The sequence below is a fragment of the Mirounga angustirostris genome, unplaced genomic scaffold, assembly GCF_029215605.1.
Source record: "Mirounga angustirostris isolate CCGP_5_RB_7025 unplaced genomic scaffold, mMirAng1.0.hap1 SCAF_4, whole genome shotgun sequence".
In the NCBI taxonomy this organism is placed as follows: Eukaryota; Metazoa; Chordata; class Mammalia; order Carnivora; family Phocidae; genus Mirounga; species Mirounga angustirostris.
Genome location: NW_026991712.1, coordinates 114220680 through 114243703, shown reverse-complemented (window position 1 = coordinate 114243703; position 23024 = coordinate 114220680). Strand labels below are relative to the sequence as shown.

The window sequence follows — 23024 nt, the reverse complement described above, 5'->3', positions numbered from 1 at the left end:
TCTCAGGATTGTGAGACTGAGCCCCACATTGGACTCTGCACTCAGCGCATAGTATGCTCGAGATTCTCTCTCCCTCCTCTGCCCCTCCTGTTCATTCCCTCTCTCAAATAAATAAATCTTAAAAAAATAAAAACCTAACAATGAGCTATTACCTCACACCTGTCAGAATGGCTAAAATCAACAATACAAGAAACAACAGGTGTTTTCAAGGATGTGGAGAAGGGGAGAAAACCCTCTTGTACTTCAGTGGGAATGCAAACTGGGGCACCACTGTGGGAAACAGTAGGGAGGTTCCCCAAAAAGCTAAAAATAGGACTACCTTATGATCCAGCAATCACACTACTGGGTATTTACCCAAAGAATACAAGAACACTAATTCAAAGGGATATATGCACCCTTATGTTTATAGCAGCAATATTTACAATAGCCAAGATATGGAAGCAGCCCTAGTGTCCATTGGTTGATGAATGGATAAAGAAGATGTGCTGCATATATATACAATGGAATATTATTCGGCCACAGAAAAGAATGAAATCTTGCCATTTGCAACATGAATAGAGCTAGAGAGTACAGTGCTAAGCGAAATAAATCAGAGAAAGACAAATACCATATGATTTCACTCATATGTGGAATTTAAGAAACAAAACAAGCAAAGAGAAAAAAGAAAGAATGAGAGACAAATCAAGAAACAGACTCTTAATTACAGAGGACAAAACTGATGGTCACCAGAGAGGGGGAGGGAGGTGGGGGGTGAGGGAAATAGATGTTGGGGATTAAGGAGTGCACCTCTCCTGGGGCGCCTGGGTGGCTCAGTCATTAAGCGTCTGCCTTCAGCTCAGGTCATGATCCCAGGGTCCTGGGATCAAGCCCTGTATCGGGCTCCCCGCTCGGCAGGAAGCCTGCTTCTCCCTCTCCCACTGCCCCCTGCTTGTGTTCCATCTCTCACTGTGTCTCTCTCTGTCAAATAAATAAATAAAATCTTTAAAAAAAAAGGAGTGCACTTGTCCTGATGAGCACCAGGTGATGTATGAAAGTGTTGAATCACTATATTGTATACCTGAAACTAATGTAACACTGTATTTTAACTGGAATTAAAATAAAAGCTTAAAAAAATAAATACAATTGAATAGTTCAAATCACATATATTTAAAAAAGGATTAGGGAGAACTGTGGTCATTGACACAAAATGACTCTAAGGATACTGCTTCTCCACAAGGTCAAGGGTGGAGCAGTTTTCTATATAAGGGGATCAGGCATGGGACACATTGGAGAACCTGATTAAATCATCCGTGGATCACAGAGTCACCCACCAGGACCAGGATTAGAGTGAGGCAAGTGAGGCACTTGCCTCAGGCACAAAATTTAGGGAAACCCCAAAGCTTAGTAATCAAGAAAAATGATATTTTAATGCAATATTTTAAAGAATCAAACTCCCTTTGGAAAATCTGTGATGAACAAAATATCAAAATGTTTAATGAGGACAGGCTCCACCCACAGCAAAAGTAATAAACGTCCTACATTTAATGATTGTCTTATATATTTCAGGTACTTTACATTCATTAGACCATTTACTCCTCATACTAACCCCATTAGGAAGGTATGATTAAACATCTTATTAAAATTCCTTCTTTCAAATTATATTTTCAGTCTATTTTTAATAAAGAACATTTATTGGTAAAATTAAATGGGAGGCACCAGAAACTGTGTCAAGACATATACAATGAAGTAACCATAGTTTCTGTTTTTAAAATGTCTTCTTTAATTTTCCTTTTTCCCGGTATGCCCAGTTTAATGACCTAACTTGCTTAGAAAAATAACAAGCCCTTTCCAAGAGAAACAACACTTAAATCAAAGAAAATCTTTAAAACAACAGTGTTTTTAAACATGATTGTTTTAAGACTCTGATATTTCCGACAGGCTGAGCTTTTGGAACCTTGAATCAGGGTGCTTTATCACTCAGGGGACTAATCCTTCAGGGGGTGTTTTATAGCTGCGTTTTGGAAGTTGCTAGGAGAGGTTATTTTGCCTTTGAACTATGATAACTCTTCAACAAAAAGGAGGTTTCCGTTATTATTTACAGTGGAACCTTAGTGGGGCGCCTGGGTGGCTCAGTCAGTTAAGCCGCTGCCTTCAGCTCAGGTCAGGATCCTGGAGTCATTGGATGGAGCCCTCCCACCCCCCACCTCCAGCCGGGAGCCTCCTTCTCCCTCTCCCTCTCCCTCTGCCCTTCCCCCTGCTCCTTCTCTCCCTCTCTTGCGTACCCTGTCTCAAATAAATAAATAAAATCTTAAAAAAAAATTAAAACAAAAAACAGTGGAACCTTAGTGACAGCAGCTACTACTAATCATGTATTTATTCAACAACAATTCATTGGGTGCCTACAGGGCACAAAGCACTATGTTTGGGACACGCTATGAAATGAAGCGATCAAAATCTCTGCCCTCATGGAACTAACACTTGATTTTTAGTATTATGGTGGAGCTCAGAGTGACATATCTGATTTAGAACCTGGTTTTACTGTATTTAATAGGAATAAATCATTTTAATTTGTGCAATTTTAAGAAAAATAGGTAACACATTCAACTTCAACTGGTTATATTTTGATTGTACTGGAATAGCCCCTAATCAGTAACAATACTTAGACCCATATTACCATTCTCCTAAATATTCTAGCTCATTCCCAAATAACGGCTTATCAATCCCTAGCTAAATATTTAATAATTAACAGCTTTGCTTGTGCTATATGATTTGTGTGAATTGAGAAGTCCTTTGATTTTTCCTTCCTTCTTCTAAACTGCCTTTCTGAAAACAATTGAAGAAAGCAACAAGAAGTTAGTGAATTCTGCCCTTCATATTTGTAACATGGAAATGAATAAGGAAATGAAAAAGGACTTCAACCTCCTTTTCAAATTATTTCTACCCATAAAATGTTTCCATATGTTATCAGATAATCCCCAGGTGCTCTATGTGCTGATTCATGCCTTTTCTGGTATTGCCACGAGACCCCTGATACACAGAATGCTCTCTCTGACTTTCCCAGTCTGCCAAACAATTCTTGGGAACTGAGGCCAGCGCTGTTGGAAAAAACCTGCATTAAGGTAGGTGATCTTACTGGTTCCATAGTTTAAATTAGTCCCTTAGAAATCTTACTAATTTCCACAGACACTTGGTTTTCTTGAATAAAAATGTCTCAAGGCTCCATCATGGCACATTATGTTTACATTAAAAGACAGTTGCAGCTCCAATTGGGAATGAAAGAGGAGACATCTCTACTGATCTTAGAGAAACAAAAAGGATAAGGGAATATTATGAACAACAATATGTTGCCTATAAGATACTCACTTAAGCTTTAAGCACACACATAGACCAAAAGTAAAAAGATGGTAAAAGATATTCCATGCAAATGGTAACCAGAAGAGAGCAGGGGCAGCTATACTTATGTCAGAAAAATAGACTACCAGTCAAAAACTATCAAAAGAAAGAAAGAAAGCTCACTATATAATGATAAAGGGGTCAATTGATCAAGAGGATATAGCCATATATATATAGATATACCCAATATTGGAGCAGCTAAATATATAAAGCAAATATTAACAGACTAAAGGGAGAAATAGATAGCAATGCAATAATTAAAAGTAAGGGACTACAATACCCCATTTCCAACAATGGATAGATCATTCAAACAGAAAATCATCCAACACATTGTTTTCAAGCACACATGAAACATTCTCCAAGACAGATCTTATGTTTGGCCACAAAACAAGTCTCAGCAAAGTGAAGAAAATTGAAATCATACCAAGTATCTTTTCTGAGTACAATGGTATGAAGCTAGAAATCAAGAACAAGAGGAAAATTGGAAAATTCTCAACTATGTGGAAATTAAACAACATATGTCTGAATAACCAATAGATCAAAGAAGAAATCAAAAGGGAAATTTAAAACATGTATCTCAAGACAAATGAAAGTGGAAACACAACATACCAAAATTTATGAGATGCAGTAGTCCTAAGAGGGAAGTTTATAGCAATGAATGCCTACATTAAGAACAAGAAGAAAAGACCTAACTTCACATCTGAAGGAACTAGAGAAAGAACAAATTCAACCTAAAATTAGCATATAGGAGGAAATAATAAGGATCAGAGCAAAAATAAATGAAATCTAGACTAGAAAAACAATAGAAATGAAATTAAGAGTTGGTTTTTTGAAAAGATAAACAGAAGAGACAAACCTTTAGCTAGGATAATTAAGAAAAAAAAAGATTCAAATGAATAAAATCATAGATAACACAAGAAACATTGCAACTGACCACAGAAATACAAAGGATCATAAGAGATTATCATGAACATTTATACACCAACAAATTGGACAACCTAGAAAAAAGGGATAAGTTCCTAGAACTTACAACCTACCATGAGGTTATGAAAAAACAAAGTCTGAACAGACCAGTAACAAGTAAAGAGATTGAATTAGTAATCCAAACCTCCCCCCAAATAAAAGCCTAGGACCTGGTGGCTTCACTGGTGAATTCTACCAAACTTTTAAAGAAAAATTAATACCAAACCCTTCCAAAACATTGAATAGGAGGGAACACTTCCAGACTAAAGGGAGAAATAGATAGCAATGCAATAATTAAAAGTAAGGGACTACAATACCCCATTTCCAACAATGGATAGATCGTTCAAACAGAAAATCATCCAACACATTCTTTTCAAGCACACATGAAAAGACCAGCATACCCTGATACTAAAGCCAAGACAAGGACACTACAAGTAAAGAAAATTATAGGCCAATATCCTTGATGAACACAGATGCAAAAGTCCTCAACAAAATCCTAGCAAACAGAATTCAATAGCACATTAAAAGGATCAGACACCATGATCAAGTGGGATTTATCCCTAGTATGCAAGGATGGCTCAACATATGCAAGTTAATAAATGTGATACACCACATTAACAGAATGAAGGATAAAAATCATATGATCATCTTAATGGGTGCAGGAAAAGGATTTGACAGAATTCAATACCTTTTCATGCTAAAAACTCTCAACACATTAGGCACAGAAGGAATGTACCTCAACATAATAAAAGCCATATATGACAAACCCACAGCTAACACCACACTCAATGGTAAAAAGCTGCAAGTTTTTCCTTCAAGATAAGGAACAAGATGAGGATGCCCATTCTCACCACCCTTATTCAACATAGTATTGGAAGTCCAAACCATGACAATTGGGCAAGAAAGAGAAATAAAATGCATCCAAATTGGAAAGGAAGAGCTAAAACTGTTTGCAGATAACATGATATAGAAAACCCGAAAGACTCCACCAAAAATGTGTTAAAAACTAATCAATGAATTCAGTACAATTGCAGGATACAAAATCAATATACAAAAATCAGTTGCATTTTTATATACTAACAATGAACAATCAGAAAGATACATTAAAGAAACAATCCCATTTACAATAGCTTTAAGCAATAAAATAGGAACAAATTTAATCAAAATGGTAAAAGATCTGGGGCACCTGAGTGGCTCAGTTGGTTAAGCATCTGACTCTTGATTTTGGGTGAGGTCATGCTCTCAGGATCATGAGATCACACTGGGCGTGGAACATGCTTAAGATTCTCTCTCTTCCTCTCCCTCGCCCCTCCCCTTCACACATGCACATGCTTTCTCTCTCTTAAAAAAAAAAAAAGATAGTAAAAGATCTGTGATCTGTACACTGAAAACAAAAACATTGATGAAATAAATTGAAGAAGACACAGTAAATGGAAAGATATACCATATGGATTGGAAGAATTAATTCTACTAAAAGGTCCATATAACCAAAAACTATTTACAGATTCAATGTATCCCTATCAAAATTTCAATTGCATTTTTCACAGAAATGGAAAAACAATCCTAAAATTCATATGGAATCACAAAAGACCATGAATAAATACAACTGTCTTGAGCAAAAAGAATAAAATTGGAGGCATCACACTACCTGATATCACATTATACTACAAAACTATAGTAATCAAAATAACATGGCATTGGCATAAAAACCAAAGGAGCAGAATAGAGACCCCAGAAATAAATCCACACATTTATGGTCAACTGATATTTGACACAGATGCCAAGAATACACAATGGGGAAAGGACAGTCTCTTCAATAAATGATGTTGGAGAAACTGGCAGAGGAATGAAATTGGACCCTTATCTCACTCCACATACAAAGAGCAACTCAAAATGGATTAAAGACTTAAACGTAAGGCTTCCAACAATAAAACTATTAGAAGAAAATGTGGGTGACAAGCTCCTTGAGATTGGTCTGGGCAATGATTTTTTTGGATTTGACCTTAAAAGCACAGGCAACAAAAGGAAAAATAGACAGGTGGGACTCTATCCAACTAGAATCTTCTGCATGGCAAAGGAAACCATCAAAGTGAGAACTGACAACCTACAGAACAGGAGAAGATATTTGCATACCGTATATCTGATAAGAGGTTAATATCCAAAATATATAAGAACTCAACTCAATAGCAAGAAAACAACGCAGTAAAAAAAAAAATGGGGAAAGAACCTGAATATATATTTTTCCAAAGACATACAAATGGCCAATGGTTGTCTAAAAAGGTGCTCAACATCACTAATCATCAGGAAGAAGCAAATCAAAACCACAATGAAATATCACCTTACACCTGTTGGGATGACTATTATCGAAAAGGACCAGAGATAGCAAGTGTTGCTAAGGGGGTGGAGAAAAAGGAACTCTTCTACACTGTTGGTGGGAAAGTAAACTGATAACAGCCATTATGAAAAACCATATAGAGATTCCTCAAAAAATTAAAAATAGATCTACTATATGATTCAGCCACCCCACTTCTGGGTGTAGAGCCAAAGGAAATGAAATCAGAATCTTGAAGAGATATCTGCACTCCCTTGTTTAGTGGCATTATTCACAATAACCAAGATATGGAAACAACCTGAGTCCACCGATGGATGAATGGATACAGTAGATGTGGGATACACACATACACACAGAGGATGGAATATTATTCAGCTCCAAGAAAGGAGGAAATGCTGCCATTTGCGATAATACTGATGAACCTGGAGGACATTATGCTAAGTGAAATAAGTCAGACAGAGAAAGACAAATGCTGTATGGTCTCACTTATATGTAGAATCCAAAAAAAAAACAAAAAACAAAAACAAGAAAAAAACCCAAAATAACAAAACAAAACAAAACAAAAAATGTCAAACTCAGAGAAGCAGAGTGTAGAAAGGTGGTTGCCAGGGTTGGGGTAGTTGACGGGGGTGGAGTGGGGAGATACTGGCCAAAGGGCACAAAGTTGCTATCAGGTAGGAAAAACAGGTCTAGAGGTGTAGTAGATAAGCAGGTTGACTATACTTAATAAAACCGTACTGAACACTGGGAATACGCAAGAGAGTAGATATGAAGGGCAGTCATCACACACATAAAAAATGACAAGTAGGTGAGGATATGTTCATCAGCCTGCCGGCAGTAATCATTTCACTATGAGTATGTATATCAAATCACCACGTTTTTTGCCTTAAATGTATACAATTTTTATTTAAAAGTATATAAATTTTTTTTAAAGATTTTATTTATTTATTTGACAGAGAGAGACAGCGAGAGAGGGAACACAAGCAGGGGGAGTGGGAGAGGGAGAAGCGGGCTTCCCGCGGAGCAGGGAGCCCAAAGCGGAGCTCTAGGGGTTCAGTCCCAGGACCCTGAGATCATGACCTGAGCCGAAGGCAGACACTTAACAACTGAGCCACCCAGGCGCCCCCAAAAGTATATAAATTTTTAAAAGAAGAAAAGAAAGCCAGTTCAGAGCAAAGCTAAGTGATACAGATGTAGGATAAAGGATGAGGTCAGAGGGGAAGGTGTTTTATTTAGGGGCATACAAAGGAAGAGTGGGGAAGATCATGTAGAGCCTATAGATTGTTATAAGGAATTTGGTTTTTCATCTGAGCAGGAAGGGGAGCCATCAGAAGATTTTGAGCAGATTAGTAAAATTATCTGATTTACATTTTAACACACTTCTCCATTGGAAAAGACTGCAGGGAGGCGGCCGCAGGAAGACCAACTGGGAGGCCCAGTAGCTCAGGCTCAAAAGTCAGGAGGCTTCAGGAGATGGCGAGGAATGAGTAGCATTTATACATATTGCGAAGGAGGAACTGACAGGATCCACTGCTGACAGATCCATCGAGACACTTGAGAGAAAGGGAGGAGTCAAAGAGGAATGAAAGTGAGTTAATATATGTAAAATGCTTAACATGGTGCCTGATAAATAGAAACCAGTGGGGATGTCTGGGTGGCTCAGTCGGTTAAGCGTCTGCCTTCGGCTCGGGTCATGATCCTGGGGTCCTGGGATGGAGCCCCGCATCGGGCTCCCTGCTCAACGGGGAGTCTGCTTCTCTCTCTGCCCCTCCCCCTGCTTGTGGGTTCTCTCTCTTTCAGTCTCTCTCTCTGTCCCTCCGACAAATAAATAAATAAGATCTTTAAAAAAACAAAAAATAAATAGAAACCAGTGAATCAATTTCAGCTATTATTATTGTTATTCTTACCGCCTCCCGTTACACATGTCATGGAAGGTAATGAATGGAGCCTGCAAGTAGTACCTAACATATAAGGTGTTCATAAAACTATTAAACTCTGAGAGATAAGTCCCAGCAGGAGTTTGTGGCCCCATCGCAAGGCTGGGTGGTGGGCAGGTGAAGAAACATTAAGCCTTGGAGACAAATTAAATGACTTATCTAGGTCCTTCCTAAGGTTGTTGAGTAAAATCAGTAAGTGGCCATACTCTACCTCACCCAGGACTTAGAATTTTAGTTATCTTCCGAGGTACTATTTTTGTAACATGTACTATGTATTTTTAGTAAAATCAAATTCATATTTAATGCAGAGAATTTAGAAAATGTAAAGGAAAAAAATTTAAACTACCCAGGAATAATATCACTCTAATATTTTTCTGAGACATATACATTTTTTAAAAATTAAAACTGGGGTCATACTACACATGCTGCCTGATTCGTGTAACAATACCTTGTTTGTTTGACATTACACTTCCACAGCATCCTTTTCAATGGTATATAATGGATGAATCACAGTTATGGAATCCCTATTGTTCAACACTCAGGCTCTGTCTAATTTTTTGGTATTAAAAGCAGCCCTGTGATGAACATCATTAACAGTATCTTCGCTCACAGCCCTCATCAATTTCCCAGAAGAGCTTCCCAGAAGTGGAGCTGCTAGGTCCAAGTTCATTTGTAAAGCTTTTGTGTTATGGTGCCGCAAACCTAACACTGATTGTCCGGGACACACGTTTTTACAACTAATTGCCCTCCAGGCCCCTGGCCTCCTCCTCAAGGAATGTGACAGAATTATAAACTATGAAGAACTTCAAGTCCTGTCTCTATTTCCTATATGAAGCTGTGAAATAGTTTTACCTCTCGTTCCCAATGCCTCCATTTGCCAAATGAAGCTACAGCACTTTGCTCAAGGCAGTGAAAAATTATCTTTGAAAAGATTATGTCTTCCCAAAGCACACATTATTTAAATGAAAGAATTCTTAGAGACCAGGCCCTGTCCTTAAAATTATCCTTCATCTAGAGAAGCGGGAACAAATCTCCTTTGTCTTCCAAGCCATTTTTTCCTGTTTTATTTTTAATCACATCTGGAACTTTACTGATCTGAGAACTGAGGACAAGGAATCAAACGGCTCAGGACCTAACTGTCCAGGACGGCACACTTTACCCTGCTGTCTAGTGTGAGTGAGCAGTTTTAGCCAGGAGGCCAGGGAGGAGGCAGAGGGCTCTTTCCTCTCAGCCACAAGCCCTCGGCCTGGTGTTGAATAATGCATGTGTTGAACTTTGAGATGGTGGGCTGGGCCAAGCCAGCTGACCCAGGGGGGATACCCCTCACCCTCGCCCCAGACAGGGGAAGGTGGTGTTGGGCCGCCCCCAAAGGGGTCCTAGGAGACAGGAGTGGGCAGAAGGGAGGACGGAAGCAGGGGTGGCAGTGTTCGTAGTAACCATGGGAGCAGCCCTTCCTATACCTCACTCCTGGGCCACCCATGAGCCTGAGACCCGAGTGAGTCGACATCATTGGGCATCCAACTTGTCTGCCTCTGGCTGACAAAGCGGTCCCCACAGAGTAAGCCAAATTTCCTCATCATGGTTGAACTGAAGCCATTTACTTGGATGAAGCAGAACTGGAGTCCAGCACTGGACTTTTACTTTGTCCGGGTCACATGACCTCTGAGGACTTGCTGGATAGCAGTGCTTCCCCAATACACTGAGAGTCACCCCAGAGCTCCTAGGCCATGAACTTCACAAACCCTGAGCAAATTATGTGAGGCATGGGAAGAAGGCTCCCTAGCCAAAACTCGGAAGTCTCTAGGCATTCTCTTGGTAGACACATTTGGATTCCCCTGGAAAACCTCTGAGCTCACCCAAGGCACATGGCTTTCACGGTACTCCAAAGGGACCCACAGTTGCTTTTTTTCTGGGTGGAGACCGGAGGCACTTGCTTGCATGAGGTCATCTCACCCAAGGAGCGCAGCACATGGCTCCTCGGACGGCAGAGCTGCCATCCTTTCCTGAAAAGTGCCCAGGACCCTCCCCTTCGGGTTCTCCCATGGACCGTGTTCTGGGGGTATCGCTCCTTGAAGTGCAACCAGTGGCCCTGAATGTGACCCGAGTCCTGTGGAGACCCAGAGACTAGAGGTCCGGGCAGCCGCAGGCACACGTGTCATCATGACCTCAGGGGTCCGCCCTCAGGCAGGCCGGCTGGATGTCACAAAAATTAATTAAATCATTTAAATTGACTGTTGGGGTGTTAACCCACAGCAGGCACTGACACTTCCTCAGACTTTGAGGGCAGTGAGAGCTAATCTGAGTCATTGTAAGATGGGTCCCGGTGGAATCCAAGGAGAAGCAGGGAGGTGCAAGTCTGGCCCACTCCCCGCTGAGTCATAGCCAGCCTCCCTCTGGGGGGGTCCCTCAGACGTGGGTACTCCTTCTCCCCTGTGGGGGGGCTCACAGCCCACAGCAGTTCACCCTCCTGCATGGGAGGGCAGAGTGAAGCCTACTCAGGAATCACCCAGCTGGAGGGAGGGGACAGCAACTCTTTCTTGGTTGGTTTTATTCCCATTTCTGAGTAGATGTCATTTTCTTCCTCCATCTCCTTCTCCTCCTTTCTTTTCCTTTTCTTTGCTTTCTCTTTTCCCACATCCTACTTGGGAAGGAGGAGTTGGCGAACCTCAATTCCCCAACAGGTAGATGAACATGGTGCTTATATTCCAGAAAAATCAGAACAACCTAAGAATTGTTTGGAAAGAATCCGCTATCATATCATATATATTATCACATACACAGAGATACACATCAGGAAAATCATACCATTGTTTAACTTGTTGATACTTTCTTTGTGGTCTAGTTTAGTTTTTTGTTTGAATTATAGGAGCGCTCATGGGAATAAACAGCATCATCTTTTCTGAAGTTGGAGCCATTAAAGTCCTGTGGGCAAGGGTGGTGAGTTTTGAGAAGCTGAGGGCAGGGTTGGTACAGATGGGAGACAAGCTTTCAGACCTAAAGCCATGTCCAAGCACTACAGTCGTATCAGGGATTGCTGCTAGATGTGAGAGGTGGCAGCTTCTTTGGGAGTCAGCACTATAGTGTGGAGTCAAAAGCACACACTTTGTGGTCACACAGGCTGAGTTCAAAACCCAGCTCTGACATTTATATCCGGAGTGATCTCAGTGAGTTATGCAGCCTCTCTGAGGATCAATTTTGTCATTCATAAAATAGGTGGTCCTGAGGACTGAATGAGCTCACATGAGTAAGCCACTTGATACATAAGTATTAGTAAATGATAGCTAGTATTTTGCAACATAAATTTTAAAAGCAATTCTGCTGTTATATTAAGACTTGCCACAGAATAAATTATGCCTCCTTTAAAATGTTTTCTCGTATCATTTCATTTTTTAAAATACTTCTGTTTTTAGCAAAACAGAAGGACCTTCTATTTAGGGTTGTTAAATAAGGCAAATAAGCTCTTAGATTAAGAACTTAAACCTCAATACCGGTATAATTTATTAATTTGCTCAGTTGATGGAATTATTATCATCATCATGGAAGCCAATTAAGTTAATACATCAATTTCACCCATAATTTAAACAAAGAACAAAAAAAGATCTAGAAAGAGTGGAAACACTTTCTTACCTAGGCTCTGTTAATTATCAGTTTAAGTTAACTTAGACCCAAAGTTGGAAAGCATGGGAATGGAAAGGTAGCTGACCCACGGTGACAGAGGGGTAGGAAGCTGGGGGAAGGGTTTCCATCTTGGAAAAGACCAAAACAAGAGCTTCCACGGAAGTAAAGATTCACACAGGAAAGGCCTGGAAAACCAAGAGCTAAGTAGAGGGCTCCCACTGTGGTCCTGATCCCCCGATGGTGACTGATAACCCCCATTGTGTCCAGGCCTAGTGTTTCCGGGCAGGAAATCCCAGCCCCCACACGGGGATAAGGCCAGCCTGGGAGCAGGTCCTATGGGGGCATCTCACCACAACTTCTCACTCTCCTGAGCGGGGTCGGGTTCAGGCTCCCTTTCCCAGGACCTCAGGGGTCCGAGAGGTCAGGGCTGGGCAGGCTGGTGTGGAATCCAGCCTCATCTGTGTGGATGTCAGTGGTTAAAGCTGGGCCTGGAAGTGAGAGTGGGGTGCTGGCTGAAGGGAGGGGTGTGAGGAGCGTGAGGGATGAGGAGCAAGAGAGAAGATACAAATGTGAAGTTTCACAAGGTGGCTTATATCTGGAGGACACAGTGAGATCAAGGGTCAGAGCAGAAAGTGATTTGAGGGTTAAGGTAGAAAGAATTCTCTTTCCCTTATATTTTAATTTTTTTCCTGGTTTTAACTTTACACTTTGGCTAATTTGGTTAATAGCTAAGGACAAAATCAATCTTGAGTTACTTCCGTTTACTTCCGAGATAGTGCTTGTGAGCCCTGGGAGGCCCAGCTGAGGCTCTTCTTGGGGTCTTGTTGGTATATCTTAGACACGTGTTTGGACTAGAGTCCCAAGTATGCAGGCATTAAAATGCTTGACCTAGGTTTGCCTCTGCCTGTGCATTTTTAAAGATTGGATAAGAGAATTTGAGAGAATTTTTAATGATAAAAGTAATGATGACAATGATAGTAAGAAACGCATGCAACACTGTTCTAAGTGCTTTAAATGTAAGAACTCATTTAATCCTCATAACAACTCTTTGAGGTAGGAAGTAATATATATATATATATATATATATATATCATCATTAATATCATGTATGATATATATATATAGACATAGAAACAGAATCACAAGAGTCACATGCGCCACCCACTGAGCCAGCCAGGACCCCCTCATATCTTAATTTTAAAACAAGAATCAGGGGCACCTGGCTGGCTCAGTGGGTGCACGTGTGACTCTTGATCTCGGGGTTGTGAGTTCAAGCCCCATGTTGGGTGGAGAGATTACTTAAAAATAAAATCTTAAAAAAAAAAAAGACTAAATGAATAAATGAAACAAGAATTGAAATTTGATAACTTCTTTTTAAAAATCACATTATTTTTTTTCTGATTATAAAATTTATAGTTGCAGGAGCGCCTGGGTGGCTCAGTCGTTAAGCGTCTGCCTTTGGCTCAGGTCATGATCCCAGGGTCCTGGAATCAAGCCTCACATCAGGCACCCTGCTCAGCGGGAAGCCTGCTTCTCCCTCTCCCACACCCCCTGCTTGTGTTCCCTCTCTCGCTGTGCCTCTCTCTGTCAAATAAATAAAATCTTAAATAAAAGAAAATAAAATTTATAGTTGTAGAGAATTTGAAAAAAAAATTTGAAATATCACAAAGAATGAAATTAAAACCACCTATATTCTTACCATACAGAATAACCACTATTAACACCTTGATGTATTTTCTTCCAGACTTTTTTTCTATGCATAAATATATGTACATTATTGGGCTAATACTCTACAGATTATTTTGTAGCCTGCTTTTTCCCCTGGACAATATATTGATAATGTGTTCTTATGCCATGTGGTGTTCCATCACGGATTCCCCACAATGCCTGATACATACCCAGTGCTCTACCTAGCATTATTAGTTTGAACCCGGCCCTTTTGCCTCAACCATCTAAAGCTCCAGTTCCATCTCTCAATAGTTCTAAGCCTCTCGATTTCCACACTTAAAACATTCTTCTACTCTCCTCCCACCAGCAGCCTAGTAGAGGTCACTGCCTGACCTTTTATCGCTGGAGTTGTGCACACTGTCAAGGAAAAAAGAAACTCAAAGTTAACAGGTAACAATACAGAGTTTAGCAGTTTGCCTTCCAAACTGTAGTAGATACTTGATTACTCTTGAAACTTAAGAGTCAACAAAACACAATTGCTTCAGTTTACTCTGGACAAAGAGATTTCCTCAGTGACAGAAAATCCTGCCCTGTGCTTCATATTCCTTAGAGTTCAGTTTACAGTTTGAAACTCTAAAACCTCCTGTTACTCTTCTACAAATGGTATCTGCTGTGACCCACACAGTGACCACATCACTAATGCCAAGTGAGAACAGCGGGAGGGGCGCAGGCAGCCTCATGGCAATCCGGGTATTTTCAGTTTCCTGTGTGGTCAGGAGCTACATGAGAACCCAGGATTGCAAAGCAGGGAGGCACTGGGGACAACATTACAGTGCAGTGTTCCCTCTCTCCCCCTGCAAAACATCAGCAGCTTGCTCCCTGCAAAATGTTCATTCTCCTTCCTTGACGGGGCTTTGAGACTAATCTCCTTTTTCACTGTAACTTGTATTATTTAAATGGCAGAATTCAGCCCACTACTGGGCTAGCTGCAGTGGAGATTTGCAAGGTGTTGCTGGGGGCATGCCAACCTTCTAGCATGAAATCACAAGGGACCTCAGATTAGCTTAAAATCTTCTCAGCTATTTATCCTCAGTCTTTTAAAAATGCTGCAAACTGTGGGAAAATAAAAGAGGCTCTCTGTAATCCCCGAATATGATGATGGGGCAGGAAATGTGACTTTGGGGGAATGAAATTGAGGCATAATTGAAGAGGCAGCACGATCTAACAGGTGGAGGATCAGACCAGATTTTCTGTTCCTTCATCCACGACTAGCAGGGTTCTAGAGAGGGCTGGACACTTCACCTGTCGACGCTTTAGTTGTCTTTTTTGTAAAATGAGAATCACACTACTCGGTACTCTCTAAAGTCCTGTACAAGGTTCCGTGAAATATTTTTTAATGTGTTTTTGCACATTTATCAGAATTGAGAAAGCTGATAAATGCGTTTAATAATAATATGTGATGGGCAAAGGGCATGAACAGACAAGTCATTAAAAAAACACACGTAACTAATGAACATTTCAAAGAAGGTCAACCTTACTAATAATTACAATTTTCGACTTATCCAAACAATACATCTTTTTTAAAAACAGCTTATACTAAAGAGGTTTAAAAAAGAGTCCCATGGAGAGTTGAGATAGTCTTGCCTGCTTGGAAGATCATGGAGGTACAGGTAAGCCTCTAAGTCAAGGAGGGGTCTAAGCCGGGGCGGGGCATGGGGACCTGATGTCCCACAACCTGCCCAGCCTGGTGCTTCGTGGAGACTCCATTGGTTCTGTTTGTTGGGAGCTCTTGCTCCTTCCACTGTCAGCACTGCTTGGTCAGCCACTCACCCCTGACCCTCAGGCCATTTGTTTCGGGGATGCTGGTCAAGCCCTGGTCTGTTCAGTGGAACTCGATCCTGGGATTTTGTCAGAATTATCAGGAAGGGGAGGTGTCTTTCTGCTGGCTGGCACAAATAGCTGTAAGAAAACAGCAGAAAGTAGAATGGTGGGTTGCCAGGAGCCAGGGGTGGGGGTGGGGGGCAGGAAATAAAGAGTTGTTGTTTAATGAGTATAGAGTTCCCATTTTGCAAGATGACAAAGTTTTGGGGATCTGTTGCACAACAAGGTGAATACACACTATGTGAATATACACTACTAAACTGTACAATTAAAATTATGAAGATGGCAAATTTCATGTGTTTTTAATCACAGTTAAAACCTTTTTTAATTACAAAGTAAGAAAGAAAGAAGGAGGGAGGGAGGGAGGGAGGGAGGAAGGAAGGAAGGAAAGAAGGAAAGAAGGAAAGAAGGAAAGAAGGAAAGAAGGAAAAGAAAACAGAGGGGCCAGGAAGTCCTGTGCCCCATGAAGAGGGCCTAACTAAAAACAGAGCCAATACAGGGAAAGTGAAGCTGAGAAATTGAGTCCTGATAACTTTGTATGAGCTCCTGAATCCAGTCATGCCTGAAGCTGGTCCTATCCATGGACTTTTTATGTCATTATTTTGGAAATAATACATGTACAAGGTTTTAAAAGTCCAATCATATTACAAGGTTTATAAACAACAACTACCGAAGTCCCCTGTCTACTCCTTCCATTTCCTTTATCTTCCTCTTAAGTGTTTTCTGCTACTTTGTATGGTATTTATTTCCATATTTCTAACCAGTAGGGTTATACTGCTACCTCCCAAGTCAATACTTCCACATACGATCTGCTGACTTTTTATACAGAAGATGAGGATTTAGCTCTATCGCTTATTATCCTTCATCCTACTTCATCCTTCCAAAATAGATATTTTTTTAAAGATTTTATTTATTTATTTGAGAGAGATAGAGAACACGAGTCAGGGGGAATGGGGAGCGACAGAGGGAGAAGGACAAGCAGACTCCCCACTGAGCAGGGAGCCCGATGCGGGACTTTATCCCAGAACCCTGGGATCCTGACCTGAGCCAAAGGCAGATGCTTAACCGACTGAGCCACCCAGGCACCCTGCCTGGTATTTTTTAAAGTTTTGGTTAAATCACTATTTAGTTTTCCTCTTACTATGAAATGTCACATGATTACATTTCCTTCTTTCACTGGTCTTTCTAGAGGTAATACTTTCCTCCCCTTTTACCCATTGCTCATTTTTCACTATCATAATTTCTTCCTACAGTTACAAAAGCATTGTAAAACCCTCTGAATTCAACCTCCTTTTTCAGCTAAACGTCTGATATTCTTTCAGTTCCTTTTGTTCCTACAGATATTCCCTCCTGGAGACTTCCATCTGCCTGTTTCAGTCTGGACTAGTTAACCTCCAGACCTGCTGTGAGGCTTCCTTGACTTTCTTTTCAGCACTTCCTGTGGCAGACAACAACTTGTCCCTCAAAACTGATGCTTTTTCTTCCTAAGCACAAAGCTAGAGGATTAGTTTATCAGTTTTAGCTGATGGAATGTGAGCAGAAATGACGCCCACCACTTACAGACCTGATCCAGAAAACCCTCTAGAGAGCTCCTCTTTCTCTTCCCCAGGCTGACATTGGAAGCTACGCACTAAAGATGGCGGAGTCTTTGTCTGCTGCACCCAGAATAACTTTGTGGAGCAGACACCCATCCCACTCTGCCATCTTTTATCACCGATTGCATTTTATAAACAAGAGATCATTTTTCGTATTGTTTAATTATTCCTTTTTATAGCATCTGTTTCTCATTCTAATAATGCAACATCATCTGTTATCTCTTTGAGGACATTGAAGGATTTTTGTTGTTTTGTTTTGTTAGTTTCCTTTTGCTTCCTGCACTCTGTTTCCTCCAGGTTCTTTTGCCATCTATCTGCTTTCATAACTGTCTTTCAATTTGAGTTTTTCCCCAAGTATATGAGTATCATCATTGACTTTCTGACCATATTTGAGAGTGAGGCACTAAAAAACTGATTAAAAGCTATGTGACCACAGGTGAGGTATATTGCCTGGTGATCTGCATGCAAGTGATAAGGCGACTGGCTGGCCTTTTTAGTTGAGAACCCTCAGATCTCAGTATGGTAGGTTTTTTTTCTCTTGGGCTGGCCAATCTCCCTAGAGATGAATTTCCTGTCTAGACTCCTGCTGGGTCTCCATAAGCCCAAGTGTGGGAGTTCTGTGAACTGAGCTGGGGGTGGGGGGTGGGGGTTGGAGGTCTCACCATTCTGAATATGGAATTACCCCTGTTTTCAGAAGATTGTCCCCACCTTTTGCAGTTTCAGGGGCCTCCTCTACCCCTTGCCATATCTACTGTCTCAGGGACCGGAATGTTTCTGGTTAATCCACCACAGTAAACCTTCAGTCCTCTCCAAGGCTGGGGAGAGGTAGGAACCTCCTCATATATACTTGGAGACAATGTCTCTGTTTTCAGCCCCACGCCTCCCCCCCCCCCCCCCCCCAGAGGCTCCTGCACTGCCACTTCCTGAGCCTCTCCCGGGCTCTGTGGTGTGAATGGGCTTGATACTCCTTTGAATCTCTTTGTAATGAGTATTGGGACACACCGCCCTGACGCTCCCATTTTGACCGATGCTCTCATTTCCTTGCTGCTGGGCTGGTGAAGGCTTACAGCTGAGTTCCTTCCCAGGGATCTGCCCTGGATGAAGGGACAGACTCACCCAGAGGTATCTCCCTTCCAGGGTCAGCCACATCCAATGACTGGTCCGTGAAGGTGTACAAAGGTCTGAAGCCTTGGCCTCCATTTGGGACCCCTCCGAAGAGCTTCCAGTGAGGTCAGCTGAGACCGCTGTGACTGACTCTCTGCACAGCCGTGTTTCTCCCGCCCTTCTGCAGGTGTATCTCCCAGAAACTTCCTGTAGTACATCCCCGTCTCGGGGTCTGCTTCACGGAGAACCCAATCTAAGACACCCCCAGCTCTCTTGTGCTTTCATCTGATTTTCATATTTTAAGAATTTCTTGGCATTTCTCATTTGCTATTGTCTCCTCTTTTCTGTTTATATCTGTTTTTTTCTCCTCTGCTCTCATTCTGGTGATATTTTTACAAGGCATCTGGGATGAACACATGTATTCAATCTATCGTGTTGAACCAGAAGTGTGAAAACATATTCATAACACCATGGAAAATATAAACCCAGCCTTCTATAGGCCATGTGAAAATTATTAAAATTAACTCCGTTTTTTTTTTGAGAACCATTTGAGATGGAATGTTAAATGGGAAACCACAGGGTAAATGTGACAGATCCAGATCATCAGTGAAAAAGCTAAAGAGTAGCCCAGATGCTCTCCTGACATACCCTTACCCCACCTCTAGACTCTGCTCCCCTCCCCTTCCTGGAAGAGGCCACTAAATCCACACCAAGCTCTGACTAGCGTTCTCTTTCCTCTCCAGGCCTTTGCACATGTTGTTTTCCTGGCCAGAAATGCCCTTCCCTCATTTCATCTGGGCAAATCCTCCTAATCTTGTGGAATCCAGCAGAGAACACCATCAAGCTCCACACCCAGCATCAGGTCAGGTACCACCCTGGTGTATCCAAAGCACCCCACATCTACCTTCATAACATCACTTCAACACCAGGAGTATAATTGCCTGTGACTTTGAGCTCCCTGAGCATAGGAACTGAGCATTTTTCATCTCTTTAGAACTAGCACTTCCCACAGTACCTGGCACATAGTAGACGCTCAATCGTGTGTGTGGAATAAATGAGCAAATAAATGGATCATTGGATAGATGATTCAAACAGGCTTTCCCTGGGGGTCGGTCATAGAGGAGCAAGCCCTCATGCTTGGGGAGAAAAGAAGACTTGGAGTCTATCCAAGCCCTCACCCACAGCTTGATGAACCAGAGCCTAGAGGCACCAAAGCAAAGGAATCATTATAACCAAGTGCTAATTGGTCTGGGTTGGCAGAAATGGGGGGTGGGGGGGAAGATATCAGACTAGCTATTTTGGAGTACTGATCCTAAAAAGGCAGAAAAAGGGAGACCACACATAAAAATCATTATTACCAACCTGACATGGCAAAAGCTTACAAAAAGGAACCTCTCTAAGAGCCTGTAATATCAACAACAGCATTACTACTAATACATATTTCAGGAATTTCTTAAAAATCTGTATGTTTTATCTCATTTTATCTTCACAATAGTCTTAGGAGTTACAAGCTTATTTATAATCTACTATAGATAAGGAAACCAAGCTACAGAAAATTTGCCCCAGGCCATTCCGCTGGGAAGTGAGAGTGTCAGGATTTGAATCCAGACAGTCCCTTAACCACAGGACAATAGCCCCCAATCCTCCCATTTCCAGATCTCACCCACTCAATGCCTACCCCAGGTTGACAGAAAGGAAATCCACCCTTTCGATAGAACAGCAATATTTCTGCCTTGGGAGCATTCCCAGCTGTGTTCAGTGCCCTAGCCCAGGTATCACAGAATTTAGGTGGAGAGAGCTGGGAAGGAGAAGGACCCAGTGTGAGGGTGCTTTTACCCTCATCCCTCAACAAATGAATTGGGAGAAAGAATCAGCCCAGAGAACAAGGGGGAGAAAAGAATCTCTGGAAGCAGAGCCAACCAGCTGTGCCTCACTGCAGAGCTGTCCCCTCCAGGCCTGGCCACGGGGACTTGGTGGTCTGCTCTCAGCTGATGGGCTTGGGTTTATGGACCCAGGAAGAAGGGGCCAATAGCAGCAGGGAGCGAGTCAGAGCCAGTGACTCACCCCACATGGGGCCGGAGGTTCAGGAACACATCACAAGATGCTGAGACACGTCTCAAACCCTTGCCAGCTGAGTCCATCTGGAACATGAGTTCTGAGCATGAAGGAGTGGGGAGACGAGGGGAGGAGTCCTAGCCCTGCGGGTCACCGACAGCTGACTCAGAGCTGACTTCCAAGGCCAACTGGGATGGCCCGGCCCGTCGCGGACCGTCCCCATAGTGCTGTGAGAGGTCATGAGAGGCGCCGGGGTGCACCTCCAGATAGTTTCCCAAGGAGGGAGGCAAAGCGGCTCCTCTGACGTCCTGCGGCTCCGTACCCATCCCCCTCAGATCTCCTTTCCCTGTCAGGGCCCTCTGTTTTCTCAGGACTGCCCACCCCTAAATGTGGGCGGCATAAGAAAGGAACCGCCACCAAAAATCCCTGGGGGCCGGCTTGTTGCTGTTCCTCTGAATCCTTTCAAAGGATTCAAAGCAAGGCCATGAAATCGTTCCCACTTGCCTAAGCAGAGCTTTCACACTTGTAATTATTGAATCTGTGAAGTTGGATTATTTATTTCATGCCTGTCTTTCCCACCAGGCAGTCAGTTTCACCAGGGGCGGTTTAGTCTTGTTCTCCAGCGCCTGGGAGAGCGCCCAGTACACAGTTGGTGCTCAAAACGTGTTGGATAAGTGATGAACTGTGCATGATTTATTCCAGCCCTTAGAGGTTAGTACGAACCAACCCCCCCACCCCCACGTCTCCCCCTCCGCGGACCGGCCTTCGGATGCATCAGATACTCTGGTTGCCCGGTCCCCCGCTGACCGGGGCCTGGTTCTGCCTTTGCTGAGACGGTAATTAAAGCTCCCCCAAGAGCCTGAGAGCTCGAGCCCAGGTCACGTGGCTCGGGCCCCAGTTACAGCTCAGGTGTCAGGGGCGGGGCCGGGCTGGGCTGGGGTGGGGGTGGGGGGGCTGGACTGGGAGGGCAGGATCTCTGGAAATCATTTGGGGACTGAACGACACGGATGAAGAATTTGAGAAGTTGGGGAATCAGCTTTTGAAAGGAAATGTCAGTAACTCAGGGGAAAAAACGAGGATGAAGGGCGAGCTCCTTGGCTATGAGAAAGTGTACTGGCTCCCAGTCAAACTGGCCCTCTTCCAGATTTTTATTTCTGGTGTTTGGTGGTTAAATTAAAAAAAGCCCATAAACTTAACTCCAGTTAGGAAAAAATACAACTATTTCAAATATTGATCCTGAATAATCCCTTCAAACCAGGCAGTGTTGGGGGGTGGGGAGACCACCCGGTGTGCAGAAAGGGAGGGGCCCAGTGGGGCCAACCACAGTCCGGGCTGCTGAATTGGAATAGCACATCCCCTGCTCTGGGCACGGATTTTATTGGTCACCTACCCACCTACCCAACCTCGCATTGGATTTTAAGGACCAAGGGACGGAAAGTCAAAGTCAGTTTGCAGGCATGTAGCTTCCAGCAATGATTCTCAACCTTTCTACACCGCGCACGTGCTAACGTTTATATTTGACATTAGGTGACTCTTCCTCTCTAGGCAGAAATTATTTTTAACTTGGAAATGAATTTCAAATAATTTTATCGGATCAATAAAAACGTTACAAATACCAAATAGAAAAACTGGGAAGGGATGTGAACTAGCAGTTCACTAAAGGAAAACAAACACCTGAAAAGATGTTCATCCCCAACAGTTGTCAAAGAAATACAATTAAAACAATGAGAAACCCTGTTGAGCCTTTCCAGATTAAAAGAAATAATATTATTTGCAAATTTTAACTTTTGAAAACCCAGAATCAACCAGAAGACTACAGAACTGAGATCTCAGTCAAGTGACTAGTCACAATATTCTTGTTAAAAAGCATATAATAGGGGCTCCTGGGTGGCTCAGTCATTAGGCATCTGCCTTCGGCTCAGGTCATGGTCCCAGGATCCTGGGATAGAGTCCCACATCGGGCTTCCTGCTCAGCGGGAAGCCTGCTTCTCCCTCTCCCACTCCCCCTGCTTGTGTTCCCTCTCTCGCTCTCTCTCTGTCAAATAAATAAATACTTTTAAAAAGCATATAATACTTATATATATAAATATATGTGTATGTGTGTGTATATATATATATTTCTTCCCAAACACCCACAATAACCAGCTATAAAATGCAATGGAAAAAAAAGAGTTCATTCACAGTAGCAAAACAACAAAATTTAAAAAGTCCAGTAATTAATATAATAAGAAATGAGGACCTGTATAAAGAAAAGCATTCTGCTTTATTGCGGGACAATGAAAACAAAGACCCAGGGCGCCTGGGTGGCTCAGTTGGTTAAGCGACTGCCTTCGGCTCAGGTCATGATCCTGGAGTCCCTGGATCGAGTCCCGCATCGGGCTCCCTGCTCGGCGGGGAGTCTGCTTCTACCTCTCCCACTTCCCGTTTGTGTTCCCTCTCTCGCTGTGTCTTTCTCTGTCAAATAAATAAATAAAATCTTAGGGGCGCCTGGGTGGCTCA

The 23024-nt window shown here is 42.4% G+C and overlaps 1 protein-coding gene across 11 annotated transcripts in view; it reads right to left on the bottom strand.

Annotated features, from left to right (window-relative positions):
• TGFBR3 (transforming growth factor beta receptor 3) overlaps window positions 1-23024 on the bottom strand; it is a 262991-nt gene that overhangs the window by 21885 nt on the left and 218082 nt on the right. For 2 of the 11 annotated variants that reach the window (XM_045897204.3, XM_064588829.1), the window contains exon 17: window positions 14171-15849. The exons of 8 other annotated variants lie outside the window; for them this stretch is intronic. In XM_045897204.3, the coding sequence (XP_045753160.1) occupies window positions 15809-15849 (41 nt within the window). In that variant the 3' untranslated portion in view covers window positions 14171-15808. Of the gene's footprint in view, window positions 1-14170; window positions 15850-22769; window positions 22980-23024 lie in introns of those variants that run through there. One more of the 11 variants, XM_054512751.2, reaches the window with a different exon arrangement.